Source organism: Lepisma saccharinum, chromosome 15 (assembly GCF_977018435.1).
Source record: "Lepisma saccharinum chromosome 15, izLepSacc3.1, whole genome shotgun sequence".
Lineage (NCBI taxonomy): Eukaryota > Metazoa > Arthropoda > Insecta > Zygentoma > Lepismatidae > Lepisma > Lepisma saccharinum.
The window spans coordinates 30,130,268-30,148,187 of record NC_139243.1 but is presented as its reverse complement, the minus strand read 5'-3'; the positions used below and the strand labels follow the sequence as shown (position 1 = coordinate 30,148,187).

The 17,920-nt window shown below is 38.5% G+C and overlaps 1 protein-coding gene across 1 annotated transcript in view; it reads right to left on the bottom strand.

Moving 5' to 3' along the window:
• Window positions 1-15,959, bottom strand: part of Gabat (4-aminobutyrate aminotransferase) — a 78,721-nt gene extending 62,762 nt beyond the window's left edge. Inside the window, exons 1-4 of the mRNA XM_083136786.1 lie at window positions 15,883-15,959; window positions 14,232-14,368; window positions 7,055-7,222; window positions 1,784-1,864 (exon numbers count right to left, since the gene is read on the bottom strand). Of these exons, the coding sequence (XP_082992912.1) occupies window positions 1,784-1,864; window positions 7,055-7,222; window positions 14,232-14,368; window positions 15,883-15,958 (462 nt within the window). The 5' untranslated portion in view covers window position 15,959. The remainder of the gene's footprint in view (window positions 1-1,783; window positions 1,865-7,054; window positions 7,223-14,231; window positions 14,369-15,882) is intronic.
• Between the last annotated feature and the right edge of the window lie 1,961 nt (window positions 15,960-17,920).

The window sequence follows — 17,920 nt, the reverse complement described above, 5'->3', positions numbered from 1 at the left end:
GTCTACTATCTCCATCATCCTTGAAAAAACCTCTTGCTATATTTTCTTCCTTACAGTTTCCTATTTTGGTTGAATTTCTACCTTCAGCTTATAATTAAGAATGGTTGTGGCTGCAATGAAAGGAAGTTTCTGGAAGTCAGTGAGTCTCTCTCTCTCACACACACACAGTGAATCAAAGGAAGGCAGGCAGAAGGGTTTGCATAAAATGAGAGGGAAATAGGATTGAGTGTGTGCCTGCACACACACACACACTTATACAAGGGTCACTATTAATATTTTGAGCCTAACAATGAAAAACAGGAATTTGGCATTGAAAACTGCTTTATTGTTTTTCGAAGTATTCTCCTTTATGGTCAATACACTTTTGCATTCATTCGAACCATTTGTCAAAGCAGTTTTTCCAATCTTCTTGAGACACCTCCATAATATGGTTTTTGAACGCATCAACGGCATCTTCCGCCGATGAAAATCGTTGTCCACGTAATTTATTCTTGACATTCGGGAACAAGAAGAAGTCATTCGGTGCCAAATCAGGACTGTACGGCGGATGACCCATCAATTCGATTTTTTGACTGTTCATAAAGTCGGTTGTTAGACGAGATGTGTGACAGCTGGCATTGTCTTGATGAAGAATGATCCGACGGCGTTTGTTTGTTTTCCGTATTTGACCGAAGACCTCTGGCAAACCAGGCGACCATTTGTTTCGATGTGCATCGAGCGTGAACAACTTTTGTTGGATTGGGTTCATCTTGAAACACCCACACAGTCCACTGCTGTTTACGTTCCGGCTCATATGCATATATCCATGATTCGTCACCTGTTACAATCTTATATACGTCTTTTGAAGCACCACGATTGTATTTATTGAGCATTTGTTTGCACCAATTGACGCGAGCGTCTTTTTGAGTTTTTGTCAAATTGTGTGGGATCCAACGAGAACATACCTTTCCCACAGCTAAATGATCATGTAATATTTTATATATGCTGGTGGAACTAATGCCTATGGTTGCCTCAATCTCACAGTATGTCACATGACGATCTTGCAGTATTAGGTTTTGCACAGCATCAATGTTTTCTTGAACAAAAACTGATTTTGGACGACCTTCGCGAATCTCGTCGGTGAGCGAATGGCGGCGACGATTAAATTCGTTATACCAGCGTTTCACAGTGGCAAAGGATGGGGCTTCATCGCCAAATGTGGAAGTAAGTTGATCGATGCACTCTTGTCTTGATAATCCACGTCGAAAATCGTAAAAAATCATCGCACGAAAATGTTCACGAGTTAATTCCATTTTATTGTTGTCGCGCAATCTCCAAGGCAACATAAACAACACAAATGAAGCTACTGACATTTGAAGTACGTTATGGTCAATAATGCCAGACGATTCCGTGCAAACGTCAAATCGCGCCTAACTTCAATCACTGTTGCCAAGGCTCAAAATATAAATAGTGACCCTCGTATACAAAGTCACCCTATAAAACATATCAGCTGGCCTCCACATTGTGGTCAGCGAACGTGCTATGAAGTCAATGGTTCCAAGTTTGAATACTGGTTAAGACATGGATGGGGAAAGACAGAGAGAAAGGGAGGAGGGCCATCCCAGAGCAGAAAGAATGCAGGGGATAAACAGTGAAGCGGTTTACTTTGTGAGAAATGAGACTAAAATTCTGTTTCTTTTGAGACAGATTTTATACAAAGTGAATCGTTTATGCCCCAAACTTCAATATATTACTTTTTAACCCTTATTTAGTATTTTCAAGTACCCAGTATGTATATACTCACTTTTAAAAGAACATCCCTGAGTTTCTGAGGCCAGTCAGCACCTGGAAATACACCTAATGCAGGCCGGTTGATGATTGTTTTCTGGAGTAGAATGAAAGGCATAATGAGACACAACTTATGCACAATGGAGTTCTACAAAGCTTAGTTTTATTGTCACCACAATACATGAAGATAAAATTTATTGCTCTCTTATACTAAATTTAAAAATAATTTTCCATATTATTCTGTGGTTAACATGATAATATTCAATTTTTAACTGTACTGGGTATTCAATGAAAGTTTATTATCGTTGTTCAAAATATGAGGGTTAGGGACTGGACCTACTTTTTAAAGTGGGATCTGAACCACTATGTGCCTCCACCAGGTATCAAACCCAGGACCCCTTGATTGACAACATTACCACTATGCCATCGGGGAGGCTTTTCTCAAAGCTAAACAATCACACCACAATATAATTGTATGTTGTGGAGAACGTAGCAACGTCATTAGATGCCATGCAGAATGGGTGTGATCCATTCTGAAAAGCATCTATCAGATTAGCCATTCTTTGGAAAAGAAATGACAGAGAATGCTGTCATGAACAATGCCTTATCATATCAAACTGTTGCGAGGTGGACAGCACCATTTCAGGGAGGACACCTGTGACCAGCTACAGTCATGAAAAGCTGGGAGTGTGCAGACTGGCAGAGTTCCTTGTGCAGAAATAGCCCATACTATCTGGACGTAAAGTAAAGGAACCATTGTGAGGAACACTGTTTTGGACGCAAGAGGACACTGTCACTGCTGTGAAAAATGACTTGTCCTTAATCACACACGGTGAGGCATATGATATTCGGTGCCTCCCACATCATTCACAGCATGTTGTAGAAAGTCTGGGGGACTACTTTGATGGTTCATGGAACAAATATGTGTGTGCGTCTTTTGTTACTGTAATGTAACGTATGCTTCCTAAGTAATAAACACATATAGAACGTCGTTGTTTATGAATGTTTGGTGCTTCCCTACCACTGGTGCATGTGACCTACAGTGTTCATACATTCTACGAGGGGGGGCTGGAAAGTTCATGAAACCACCCAGAAGAAATAAAAATTGAAACAAATTGTTGTAGCCATTAGAAAGAGCATATATTGTAAACCTCTTATCCTGCATATGATCCTTTTGTCATTGTTATTTTTTTTGTTTCACGTTCAGTAAGAAGAGATGGCGGAGGACCTAAGGAAATTTGAGAAGAATGAGCTTCGCAGTGTCATCAAGTTTTTCGTGTTGCAAGACAAATCCCCCATGGATATCCATAAAACTTTGCATGAGACTTTGGGGGAACATGCCCCAGGATATACAACAGTAGCCAAATGGGTGAGGCGTTTTAGGACTGGACATGGTGAGACTGAAGATGAACCCCGCTCTGGCAGGCCTGCAAGTGCAGTGACTAGGGAAAACATTGTCAAAGTGCACGACATGTTCATGGAGGATAAGCGCATATCCACCAAAACCATTGCTGCGTATCTGGGGATATTGCGTGAGTGTGTGGGTGTCATAATATCAGAGTATCTGGACATGCGGAAGCTCAGTGCGAAATGGAACCCAAAATGTCTGAATGCTGACCAGAAGAGAACACGAGTGCAGATTATGAAAAAATATAAATATGCTGACCAAGGCAGTAATTTATTTTATTAAAAACATAAACTAAACGTAACGTTTCAACCTTCTAGCAAGGTCTTCATCAGACTCTGTATCAAGTACAAAAGTAACAAGATACCAAAAACAGGGCATTATATACACAAAACATTACTCCCTCCAGACTAATGGAAAGTTGTTTTGGAACTATCTAGCAGGTGGCTTTCACTATACTTTCACCTAAAAGGCGAAAAATATATACTTTCATATAGAATGTGGATTGGGCTTTATATATCACGCTCTTTTTCCTTCATTTTCTTCCTTCTCCTCTCCTCTTTCTCTCTTGTCCTTTCCACTCTTTCTAACACTTTCTTCCATTCTTTGTTTAACTTCAGTCCCCCATTCCAGTTCATTGTGTCTTCTTCACTTTTCTTCTCTATTTCCTTGGCTTCCTTCCATTTTCTCACTAGCATTCTCTTCTCCCTTCCTATCTGCTTAGCCTCATCCCACTCTATGTCATGTCCTGTTTCTCTCGTGTGTTTAAATATCGCATTTCTCTCTCTCTTAAGTCGTACATCATCCCTATGTTGTTTCAACCTATCTTTCAGTCTCTTTTTCGTTTCTCCTATGTACACACTCTGACATTCTTTACATTTTACTTCGTAGATAATCCCTTCCTCTTCCTCTTCTCTGTTTTCCTTTTTCTTGTTTGCATTCTTCGCTATTCCTAAGATGCTTCTCCCTCCCTTCCTGTAAGTTTTAATGCCCACTTTCCTAAGCACTTTGCATATCTTTTCTGTGGTCTCCCCCATACTCCTTATTCCAAACCACCTCTCTTTTTCTTTCTCTTCGTCTTTTTCTTTCTCTTCCAATTCTCCCCTTCCTCTTTTCTTCCTTCTTCTGTTTATGTCCAGTCTATCCTGCTTCTCATAGCCATTCTTTTCCAGCTGTTTCCATAGGCTATTTATTTTGCCTTCTTTTTCACATTCCTTCGTGCATATTTTCGTTATTCTGTCCTCCATATTCTTTATGAAATTTCTTTTTGTCACCTCACTTACATCACTTCTTTTGTGTCAGAAAACACCTGCTGCACACTTCTTCTGATGCCAAGCGGTTTCAATTTCTTCTCCTCTCTTCCTTTTCATCAATATATCAAGGTAGCTTAACTTGCCTTCTTCTTCTATTTCAAGTTCCAATAAAATCCCTCTTTCTTCATCTTGTATTTCTTTGGCAAAAATGTCAAGCTGCCTCTTTGTTCCCTTCCATATGCCAAAACAATCGTCCACATATCTGCAAAACAAAATTATTTTGTCACCTCCTTTTTCTATCACTTTCTTTTCCCATTCATTCATAACCAATTCAGCCAATGCTGGGCTTAGGCTAGAACCTATATTCAGTCCTTCACTCATTAACATTATTTTATCTCCCATTATACTGTAACCGTTATTCCAAATGGTTTCCAGCGCCTTCACTACCCTTTCACTATCCGATTCTCCTATAATTTCCTTTCCCATTCTCTTTTTAATAATGTCCAAAACGTGTTCCCTCTTGATGCTTGGGAACATACTTTTTACATCTAAGCTAAACATTGTCGTCTTCATTTCATTTAACTTAAGTCCTTTTATGAGGTCTACTACTTGCTCACTGTTCTTAACTGCTCTGCTTTCTTGCTGTGTTACTAACACTTCAATAACTTTCTTTAATTTCTTTTCAAAGGGTTCCAAAATATTGTTTCTGCAATTCATTACTGGTCTTAACTTTATCTCCTCTTTGTGTATCTTTGGAAAGCCCTTCAAACTTGGTAGTCTTCCTGTCTCCTTTATGCATTTCTTGAATCCACTCCTCCTACAGTCTTGTATGACCCTTTCTTTTATAGTTTGTTCTTCTTCTGTTCCACAAATCTCTTCATATCCATTTTCTTTTAGGTCTTCAAACTTCCTCTCGTACCATTCTCTTTCCATCACCACAATTGCTCCTCCTTTATCTGCCTGCTCTATCACCACATCATTTCTTTTCTTGATTTTCTTTATCCCTTCCCTTTCATTCTGACTCAAATTATCTACTTTTCTTTGTTTTCCCATTTCTTTCTTCAGTATGGCTGCTGTTCTTCTTCTAATCTTGTCTCTAGCTGGTTCTTCTTTTATATGGAGTACTGCTTCTTCAATGTCATATATAACTTCCTCATAATCTACATTTCTTTCTTTAACTTTGAAACCTCTTCCTAGTTTTAAAAAAGCTTCCTCTTCTTTTGATAGGTCAACGTTCCCTATTACCACAACTCTTCTTCTGGTATCCTCTTCTTCTTCCTCTTCTCCCCTTTCTTCTTTCCATCCTAGTCCCTCTCCCTTCTTTTTCAACTTTATTTTTATTTTCTCTCTAAATTTCTCCTGCCAGCTTTTCATTTCGTAAAATGTATATTCTCTCGTAAAAATGGTGAGACCATCTTCAATAGCTTTTTCAATTCTTTTAAGGTTCTCCTTTATTATGCTAGAAGGTTGAAATGTTACGTTTAGTTTATGTTTTTAATAAAATAAATTACTGCCTTGGTCAGCATATTTATATTTTTTCATAATAATGGAAACAAGGCTTAATGGTGTTATGAGTGCAGATGTAACGGGAGATCGTGCGCAAATTTCAACACCCTTATGATTTTTTGCGCTGTCTGGTGACTGAAGATGAAACATGTATTCACCATTATGATCCACAGACTAAAAAGCAACCCATGGAGATGCGACACAGTGGGTCTCCTCGACCGAAAAAGTTCCGAAGTCAAAGGTCAGCAGGGAAGGTTCTGGCATCGGTCTTTTGGGATAAGGACTGTGTCATCCTCATAAAATATCTATCTTAAACAGGGTGAAAACATCAGTGCTGCTGTTTATTCCCAATATTTGATTGAATTGAAGGCGGCTCTGAAGGAAAAACGTCGGGGAAAAGTGAGCCGTGGTGTGCAATTTCTCCAGGACAATGCGCCCTCGCACAAGGCCCATCAAACCATGCAATTGCTGGCGGATCTGGGCTTTACCTGTGTACCCCACCCACCCTATTCCCCTGATATCGCCCCATCCGACTATCACCTCTTTCCAAACCTCAAAAAACATCTCAAGGGCACACATTTTCCGTCCGAAGAGGCACTGGTTGAGGAGGTGGAGGGCTGTTTTGCATGGCAGGACAAAACCTTCTATTTGAAAGGGTTACAAATGTTGAAACATTGTTGTGAAACGTGTATTGAGCTTCGGGGGGAATACCTTGAAAAATGTATTAAAATGGTTGTTCCAGCTGTATTCCTTCTGGGTGATTTCACGAACTTTCCAGCCCCCCCTCGTATAGTAACATATACTGTCCCCTTCCATTTATATATTTTGATTTTTGTGCCGGTCCTGCATTCTCATGAAACCAAATAGTTGCCAAGACTTATGCTCCAATCCTTGTATATAAAAAAAAATAAACCATAAAAACATTATAAATAGAATCTCCCCCCAAGAAAAATCGAATTTATTTTCATTCCCAAATCCAAGCAAGTTTAAAATGCAATTCATTTTGAAGACTTTGCCCATTTTTTAAATGTATTTTCCCAATTCCTTGATTGTGCCAGATTATCCATGATTTTCAGTTCAGTTGAAACCCTGTCAAAATCTAGAGTAAATAATATAAACTTACCACATTGTGAGAGCTCTGTACTACATTAAGCATGGCTGGATGATTGTACCCCAGTGGCAGAGATGATATTTGGGTATAGACATCAAGCAATACATTTCCATCCACGTCTGCTATATAATTTCCCAAGGACTTATCATAATCAGCAAAGAATTGTACTGAACCAGTTTGCTGGAAGAAAACAGAAATACAGCATTTCATATATCATATTTCTTTGGTATCTTAAGTCCAAGTACATATGTATAAATATACCATGGTATTAGCATAATGGAGTATTTGCCAATTTCATTAATCAAGTTCTTCCTCAAATGTTTTAACAAAATACTGGTATTGATAAAACTCACCCTTAACATGTTAACGGTAAATGTAACAATAACATAGCAATGCCAATGTAATAGTACGGTATGCGCCAAAAATATACAGTACTGAAACTCGTGCATCTCGAACACGTAGTTGCGTTTGTCAACGGGGCATAGCTCCAGCTGACCGTGTTCGCAGTAGTGAAAAGAAAGTTGTGTTGTGCAGTTGTTGTTGGAAATGGGTCTCTCGACGGAGGAAAAAGTATTCATTGTTGAGTATTATTTCCGTTCATACGGAAGCGGTCGTGAAGGTGGACCGAGTTTGAAAAAGGTGGCAGAACAATTCTGAGAGGAGTTTAATAAGACAGCACCAAGTAACACAGTTATGCTGTCTATTGTTACGAAATTTCGGCGTACTGATAGTGTACTGTGTCAACGGAAGGGGAAGTCTGGTTGACCAGTTACTGTTTCGACAAATGATAATCACGCACGTGTTCTCCAGAAGGTGCTGCATTCGCCCCGACGAAGTCTACAACGAACAGCCTTGAAACTGAACGTCAGCAGTACGTCCGTTCGCCGATTGTTTAAGAACATAGGTGGATTTCTGTACCGGATACAGATTGGACAACGCTTGACAGAGCCAGATATGCAAGCCAGAATGGTGTATTGTGGAACATGTTTGGCCATGGTGTACGAGGATCCAGATTTCTTGAATAATGTGTAGTTCTCCGATGAAAGTCACATTCACTTGAACGGCTACATCAATCGCCAGACAACTCGCTTCCTTGGTTTTGAGCGGTCAGATGTTATCGTCCAGAAACCGCTACATAGTGCACGTGTGACGATATGGTGTGCCATCTCAGCACACAGTTTATTAGGCGCCTATTTCGTTGAAGATGAGGAAGGCAATGCTCTTACCGTCAACCAAGAACGCTACATGGGTTTAGTGATCGAGCCATTTCTTCAGGATTTGAGAAGGTTCTGTCATGCAAGGAACATTCAGATGAATAGACAGTGGTATCAACAGGACGGGGCGACCAGTCATACCGCTCGAGAATCTCTAGCCATGCTGCAGGAAAACTTTCCAGGACGAATCATTTCACGTGGTACTGACTTCCCATACCCGTCCCATTCCCCCGATCTCACACCACCTGATGCCTACTTGTGGGGAATGTTAAAGGAGAGTGTGTTCAACTGTGAAGATCCACCAAAAACTGTGCCTGCATTACGTGAGCAAATCAATCATCTCCTTTTGCAGGAGTCTGCAGCAACCTTTGTTTCAGGATATGTTTGAGAATCTGCATGAACGATATGAACACTGTCTACAGCAAGGCGGTTCACACTTTGAACACTTACATTATGCATACTGTGGTAAAAAAAACATGCTAATGTTATCCTCAGTAATGTATAATTCATAATAAGCAGCTTTGAGATGTACTTTTGTTCATCTTTTCATTTCAGTACTGTATATTTTGGCGCATACTGTATAACTAGTGTTAGTGGTATGTACAGTCATGGAAAGAAATGCTTCCCCCATACCACTACTGGTATTAATACTCTATGGGGGAACTAATTTTATTCATGACTGTACACCTTAAATTGGAATTAATCCCCCCTCTCAAAGCTGAGGTAATATTTAAGGTGTACCATACATTTGATGGTGTCTTGGATTCAAATAAATATGGTATAGTTGCACATATTCTCCATTAAGTACTCCATTAATAGTTGCATTGCAAATTAAGGTTGAATCAATACCAAAATACTGGGATGTATTCAGTTACTTGCAACCACACAATTCAGTGTCAGCTATTTAACGTTCGTATCATCCTCTTTACTTTGAAACTAAGCATTATTAACCCCTTCCCTGTGTTCCGTGTAATATTGCGCCCTTGGTCACTATAGCTTATTCTGTGTTGGGCATAATATTACGCCTGCGAACATCTCTTGACTGAAGTAACCTGTGTTGAACGGAATAATACATTTTTTGTTGGTGAAACATGTGTTTTTCTATTGAATAAACAACGACCCTTTATTTAGTCACGATTTTCAGTGCCGACAAAGAAGAAGAAGAAGTTCAGAGGAAAATAAACTGTTTTTGTGTTATGCTGACAAAGTTCAAACTTGAGTTAGTTTGTGTGCCGCGTTTAGTCAGTTGCTTTATGTACATCTTTTTTGGTGTTGCATTTTTTGAACTGTTGGTGATTTATTTTTGGTTTTTGGGTTTCTAATAGTATCTAACAGTATTGTCAAACAGGATTGCGAAATATTTTTTTTCCCTCATACCTATTGAAGATATTGCAATGAAACTTGGCGGACACATTACGTATAGACCATAGTATTTTTTAAGGTAAATTATAATCGGGTAACTTTATATTGGGCAGGTCCACAGGGTCCAAAAGATACCAAAAGGGATTTTTTGGAGGGAAATTTACCGAATTATCCCCCATTAGTTTCTAACCGTATTGTCAAACAGGATTGCAAAATATTTTTCCCTCATCCCTCATACCTATTGAAGATATTGCAATGAAACTTGGCGGAGCATTACGTATAGACCATAGTATTTTTCAAGGTAGATTATAATTGGGTATATATATCCAGGGCCGGTCCAGAGGGCCCCCAAAGTTACCAAAAGGGATTTAACGGAGGGAAATTTTCCAAATTGTCCCCGATTTCCCTTTCCTCATACTTGATGTACACATGTGCATAGTACCATTTGAAAGCCTGTTCTATTCTGAAGAGAAAGACATATGAACCATGATACTTGGATAAATTGTGCTGAAGCAGTAGCTACTTAAAAATATTACTACGCGAATTCAGGAAAAAAAATGCACAGAACGGGAAACCATTTTGTCAGAAAATTTCACAGGGAAGGGGATAAGGTAAGCTCTGGTAGGATGACAAGGTATAGTTGCATTCAAATACTTATTATTAATATTTGAAGGGCTCAGGTGTAAAACATGGTAATTGACATTTTGGTCATTTTTTTATTTACTCAGTAAAATGTGCCATCCTTCAATTTTCGAGTGAAACTGCCATGTCATACAATTTGCATTGGACTCAGTGAAGCCTTCTGAAGTTGGTAAACACAACATGAAAACAATTCATCTACAGTATAGCTTCTAATAACCTTTTTTTTCTTAACACATTGGGGTCTCACGACGGGCATAGCCCGCAGTGTGCTTAAAGTCAACGTGGAGGAACGACGGGCATAGCCCGTCCTGCGGTATGCAATCGCTTTGCCGATTGAACGACGGGCCATGTTCGTACTTCGTCTCATGCGCGTGTTCATTCAAGCCCCTCTGTTGAAATTCCGACTGCTAGGTGACTCATGTGCTATTTTTATCTCGCACGTGGGACTATTTGTTGTCGGGTTGATGTACTGTGCATTGTTTAGAATGGCGTTGTTAGATCCAGACTGCATAGAGGATTCCGCCTCAGAGTTTGAAGTAGCGACGATTTTGATGATGCAGATGAATTTGAAGATTTGGAAGGTAGGTTATATTCGTAATAATTATTGTCGACAATATAAACAGGGTTGCAAACTCTAGTATTTTATGAATGAAGTGAGAAGAGGTAATTTTTTTTTGGGTCTATTCATCTTACCTCTTGCTTGATTCTCCTACATGCACTGATATATTTTTAGTTTTTCCATTTATTATTTTGTATAGTGTATGTAAAATGAAAATTTATTTTATTTATTTAGCTTATTTATTTATTTGTTTAATTTTAAAGATGACGCAGAACCAACTGATACATCGTCTGGTCCTGTCCTGCAGCCACTTTTTCATACAAGAGATAATTACTTGTAATTTGTAATTATTTTTTGTTATGTGCATATAAGAAGTATTCTTATGCAAGATTCAAAAGATGTATTGATAGTTTATGTAGTTAATTACTGAAATTTCCAGATTACGAACTTAAAATATCTCTATATTAACATTTTTACAATGTTGTACTTTTTTCTTCTTCACAAAACATTGCTGAAAAAAATATTAAAAAACGTCTGAAAATGAAAATAAAATTTAACAAATTTTTGTTCATTGAAAAGAGGAAGTTTTGTAGATTTAAGAAACATGTGGTAAATAAAAACAAATTAAAAATATTTTTTCTATGATTTTTTGAAAAACAACCAAAAACCGCAGACCAGAGGTAACAATGCTGTATTATGAGGCCAGACCCGAATGTGTTAATGAACTCAGGAATGACCAAAATGTCACTTACCATTTATAAATATTCTGAACAATTCGCTGCCTTGGTAGTAGACTATTTTACATGGTTGAATTTCGATCTTCCTACAAAAGTGGATGTGGGTGTTTACTGGGAGTGTCCCCTCGTCAATGCAGGCCCATAGCTAGAATTGATGTTGGAGGGGGGGTCTCATGGGTTGCCTTTGTAAACAAAGTCCATTTTTTAAAAAATCAACAGTATTACGGTAAATTAAGTGTGTGTGTGTTGGTGGAGTTATTAAGTTATATAAAACATAAATATATTAAAATATTACTTTTTTCTACATCTTTTAAAATGCCTCTTGAAGTGTTAAAAGTGAAATCATCCCTTAGACACTCTCCAGTCAACAAGGTAATGTTACCACAATGTTACAATGTGTCAACGTTTAAGGGTCATTTATTTCAACGTTGCTGCAACGTAGGTTGACAACGTTGTGGCAACATATACTGAACATTATGTAGCAACGTTAGGTATGTAAGGGCGTTGCCACAACTTTTTTGCAACATTACCTTGATGCCTGTGTAATTTACGAATATAACAACAATGCATATTTAAAATATGGTTATTTCGCATGGTAAGCTATTAGCAATCTTGCCAAGGCATTTTTGTATATACAGAAATACATATGCGCAACAGGAAAAACCCATGTTTGTAATATCACAGTTTCTCTTTGCAGCTTATAAAAACTTTTCCTGCTCCACCAAAATAGGCAATTGTGAGTCTGGAGAGTTTGATGAATTAACCAATCTCTAACTACACCCTGGTAATCAGTTTCTTTTTGCAGTACTTATATTGAATGTTTCTATGTGTATTTTTTAGAAAATTTCAAAATATAGGTTTTTGGAAAATTCTATTTTAAAAAGTTTGAATGACCTTGACATGAAAAAAAATTGAAAAGTAGTAATGTGATATATCTAATTAAAGCTCATAGCAAAAGCAACAATTTGGTTCTTATCCCAACCTTCTACGTCAATTCTAGCTTGATTTATGACTTTTTTTGTGATTGCATGTGTGCCGAAAATTGTGCTTTTTTCCATATTTCAGAGGATTCTAACTGGAGAACAACAACAGATACAAATCTGCAATCTTGCAGATTTTCCTACCTTAGGTGGTACTTCATAACAACTAAGTATGAATAAAATTAAAGATGCTCAGGTGTTTTTCATTGGTTCACTTGACATGGAATGACCTGATTAAAAAACATTCAACATAATTCTCGAGGAGGTACAGTGGGTCAATGGCCCCCAAGGTGCAAACTGTACATCAACATTACAACATTTATCCTGAAACAAATCCCACCATACAGTACTCTGTCTTCTCCAACCTTTTGTTGCTACACGTATGTTTGCTGCAGACATGCCAACTGACCATGCTGTTTCAAAAGACTTTGAGAGGGCAAGAAAATATAGCAACTAATATTTCAAACTCTGCGAGCTAAATTATTTTTTGCTTGTCATCTGAAATACCCGCTCCTTATGTGTTAGGTGCCCTTCCCTTCACAATGAATGTAGTAACCAAGTGTTCACATTTCCCTCACAACGGCAACCACGAGCACTGGCTGGCAATGAACAATGCATGTGCTGTCTCCAGAGCTTCTGTTAGTGCAATGCCTGGCAAGGTCTGCCAGTAGATATTTGAGCATTCAAGTGGTGGGAAATGTTTCAAGTTTACCCTTATGGCATATAGCTTGGGCACGAAAAATATTTCTGGTAGTGGTTCTACATAACCATAAAAATAATTTGTAGCTTGAGATATCATAGTGAGCACACACTAACTTCGGACCGAATTGACAATATAGAGAAAGTCTCCAATTTTGTTAATTTTCAGTATACTAACTAATTTTGACCTCCTAATCACGAATCTGTTGTAAAAAACCGGGGGTCACGTCTGGAAATTTGAAAACAAGCCGATTGAATTTTTTTTATATAGGTGCATATGCATAGTTTTACGAATGAAATGTTATAACTATGCTTGCCTAACCTAACTGAACCTCCCATGAATGGTTTGTGGGCCAATGATCACTTACAATAAGGAATTCCTAGTCTTGTAGCACGTAACCGACAAACAATGTTTCACAGAACACACCTTTCTTTCCTGAAATCAGCTGTGGAGTATATGCGTAGTTTTACGAACAAAATATTATAACTATGCTTGCCTAACCTAACCTTACCTAAAATGGTTATCCGTGAATAATTTGTGAGCCAATAATCATTTTCAATAAGCAATCCTTGTTTTGTAGCACATAACTGTCGAACAATGTTTCATCACTACGGAACATGCCATATGGAGAATTATTTCGGTAAATAACAACGTTATTTTACATCTTATACACATAAATATACAATTTTATCATGCGACTCCCACATCGTAACTCCAGATACTTCACCAGGAGTGCATAAGAAGTGAGTATAAGAACTAGGAAGTGAATTACAGACTTTCTCTATATTGTCAATTCTTACCCTAACTTCCACATACCAATTCATAGCACACACACACACACGTGTGTTTCAAAGAGAAAAAATAAAATTAGATGTTGGCAAATTCAAACATTTTCCATTGTCAATGTGGTCTACAAAGTTCAACATGGCCTTTCTTTAGGAAATTGATAACAATGGTTGGTTACACTATTTCTGGGAAAGTTATCATAAAATTACCTGCAAAGCAGTCAGCTCGGCAAGTAACTGCTTGGACTTAGGACCTGGAATTGTAGACTGCACATGTGGAGCAGATGGTTCCCCAGGTACAGCAGAGGTAGATGCTGCTCGAAGTATTTCATATCGTTCAGCGAAAGCTATTGAAGGAAAACAAAGCAGATGTTAGTGAACATAATTCACAGCTTCGTTTCGTCACACATTCAACACAACCCTGTGGCGAGGTATTTTCAGTTTTAATGGTGTGATACACCAAAGAAAGTATTATACTAAAGTAAATACAAATTTTGTGTGTGCCAGAGGGATTCGAACAAGTAGGCCTACACAGCATGTTACATTGCCAGACCTCAGAGAGTACAACTTCTTTTTCTTTTCTAACCGTGATTTTCTACATATGCCAAATGGAGCCAGTGGTAAACTTTCCGTATCCGGAAAACTGATTTCTTAAAATTTACAGGAGAAATTACTTACCGAATGCAGTTTCTTTAGACTTGTGGAATTTCGGGGAAGTGTTTTCTTGCATTGTCCATTGAATTTTGCCGGTAAATCATGTATTTTTCGATATAAATGTGTGACCGATGCACGAAAGCTGTTGCATCCATTTCCTTCCAGACGGATGTTGCCTGTGTGTGATGATGTAATCCCGGTCAGTGTTTCCAAACACGTGTTTTTGTAACTGAAGAAGGTTTGTGGGGATATGCGAGAATGGTGTGTGGGGCTATGCATTTTTTTTCTAAACCAATTTTTAACTATTCTAACCTAAACGTGACCCAACCTAACCTAACCTTACTGGAAATGGTTCGTGGGGCTATGCGTCAATGGTTTGTTGGGCTACGTAGGTATTTTTGGGTGGAGTAGGGGTGGAAACACTGCATGCCGACTACGGTAGTGAAACTGTGACCGCCATTTAGCGTGTTACCGAAGGGGAAAAAGAAACGAACAAAACTTACTTCATACGTCGAAAATATAGATTATTTCAGTGAAAAAAGCGAAATTCCACCTTCAGCAATGTTTCTCAATGCAGAATACGTAAGTAGGAATATGGACAGTGTCATAAATAGAGAGTTTCAGGCGTTTTCCGGATACAGAAAGCTTACCTCTCTTAATAACCAATTTAAGTATTAACTTTTCAGAAACAATGTGAAGGTTTCTGTAAAGAGCATTGGAAATTTATCGACTATGAAGTATAATTTCCTGAAACAGTGATCTCAATAGTTTTGCAGGTAAGAGCAACGATTGTAAAAGTAATAATTGGTTATATATAAACTTTGGACGAACATTACTTCCTGAATTTTTACAAGATGTAAACAGTGAAGACGTCTAATGTGAAATAATGGAACGAAGCCGAGATAATTCTTCATATATATGGACATTAGCTGTTGAATTGTTTTTATCTTACACAATACAATCAATTGCCACTCTATTTTGCAAAAGCAACACAACAGTCCCTCTTTTTAAGAAACGAATAGACGAACTACGCAAATTGTCACAAACCTCTGTCAAACGAGTTTTGAGATACTCATGCCTCAAATGCCCAGCTGAATGGAACACATGCTAGCGTGCATTTGGCGTCAGTGACACTTGCTTACAGTAAATTCCATGTGTAAAAAAAAGGATATTAAGATAATAAATATATTATATCTATTAAACGTACCAGATTTCCAAACATGGCCAGAGTTTTGATTAAATTTAAAGAGCGTGGACGCACACTTGCTGCTAACTTTCGCCATATTGCAGACGACTCTGTGTCTGTCATCGTCTGCTAGGGGTGTTGCCAGCTCTAACATTGGAAATTGTACCAACATCACGGTTATTACTGTCGATCACGGCTCCCCCGTTTTAATTAAAAATTGGCCGTTTTGCATAAAATTTCCATAAAAGGAAACATACTGCCCAAATAAGTTCATATAATGATACCTTACATGTGAAACCCATGGGGTTTCTTTACTGAACATCGTTATTGTCATGTATTCAAGTCCCGGAAGGTCCGGATGTAGCCAACGGAGAACTTGAACCATGGCCCTTCAGCGATGCCGTCAGAGGCCAGACTGGGCAGGGGAACCAAGTAGTTAAGGGTGTACACGTATTGAATTTGACTGCCTTCACAGAAAATATTCTAGCCCCTATCTTCTTCTCAACTAGCGGCGGTACCAGGATTAATCACGAAAGGGGTAAAATTAAATGAAAGTGCTACCCTGTGCTTTGCATCACGATATGAAGGTGTATAGGGCGTGTGGAGTTAGGACCCCTCACTTTCTTGATCACGGCCGAAGGTGGGGGTGATCTGATCAGCCTTTGCCCCGTTTCCCTCAGAGTTTCCTCCAGGTAACCACTTTATACGACGCTGGGTGGCGCCAGAGCCGCTTGAACAGTTGGAAAAAATCCCTGTTCTCGCCATGAAAGAGGTGCGGAATAAAAGTTAAAATGGTGCTGGATCTATCTATAAATATGATAATATGCCAATGAAACTGAAGAATACAAGTGACTTGTTTCATTTTAGCGTAATTTTACCCATAGTCGCGCGCAAACCCTCTCATTATGGAGGCAAAAGCCTTGAAAGTTCAATCAGAAAGAAAAACATCAGTCCATCTCACTGTTTTATTGTATTGATGGGAACGAAACAGTGGCGCCTACAGTGTGGTCGGATCCACTGCAATCCCATTAGTGTGTCCACTTTATGCACAGGAAGGCTAATCGGGGGCTAGCGATTAGTACCACTTGTGCCTCCACCGCGTATTGAACCGGGACTCCATTGGTGTAATTTTAAGCGTAATTATATCATACCTCTAATCCCTAATGTAAAAAATGAAACTTTCCAAGTAAAGCCGAAACTAAGCAACATGCAAGCTCTTCTTAAACTAAAACTTTCACCACATTCACGCTTGGAAATTAAAGGTGGATATATTTACAAATATTGGATACACATTGTTCGTTAGTCTGCAGTCTTACAAAAATATTCTTTACTACAATGTCAGTTTTTTTGTCATTTGATACAAGATTTTTAAACACATCCACTATGTCATTTCACTTAATTTTTCTTATTAGCATTGCTTCGAACTACTTTTGGCTAAACGTGACGATGAGTGATGACATAATGAAATTGATGAAGAACACCCATGCCAAGACCGGGATTCGAACCCAGGACCCCTGGCATCGTAGCGCGATGTGATAACCACTCCGCCACGTACGTTGGTTCATATTCACTATGTCATTGAAACAAATCTGCGCGGCAAGATTTTCCTCAACATCGGGCAACCAACATAAGATAATTTAAAGAGAGCCTCCCCGATGGCGTAATGGTAACATCGCCGCCTTGTAATAAAGGGTTCCTGATTCGATACCCGAAGGAGACACATAATGGGTCGGATCCCAATTTAAACTGCAGGTCTAGTTTCGATTAGTGGAGTTGAAACAAAACTTCAACTAAATTCTAAAATGGATTTTGAATTAACTAAACATGATGAACTTTTCGGGCATTTTGAAAAAGACTGCATGGTTCATTGAATTAAAAATATGCAGTTGGTATCACTGTGCAAGGTTACGGTATCTGGATGCAGTTAGCTTTTTGCAAACTGATCGTCACTTGTTTGGTATTCTTATCGCAAGTTCAAGAGGCCAGATAATGAAATCAACAAGCAAACACTTAATTCCACAATAGTATGTCAAGCTCATCTGAAACGGTTAGTAACAAG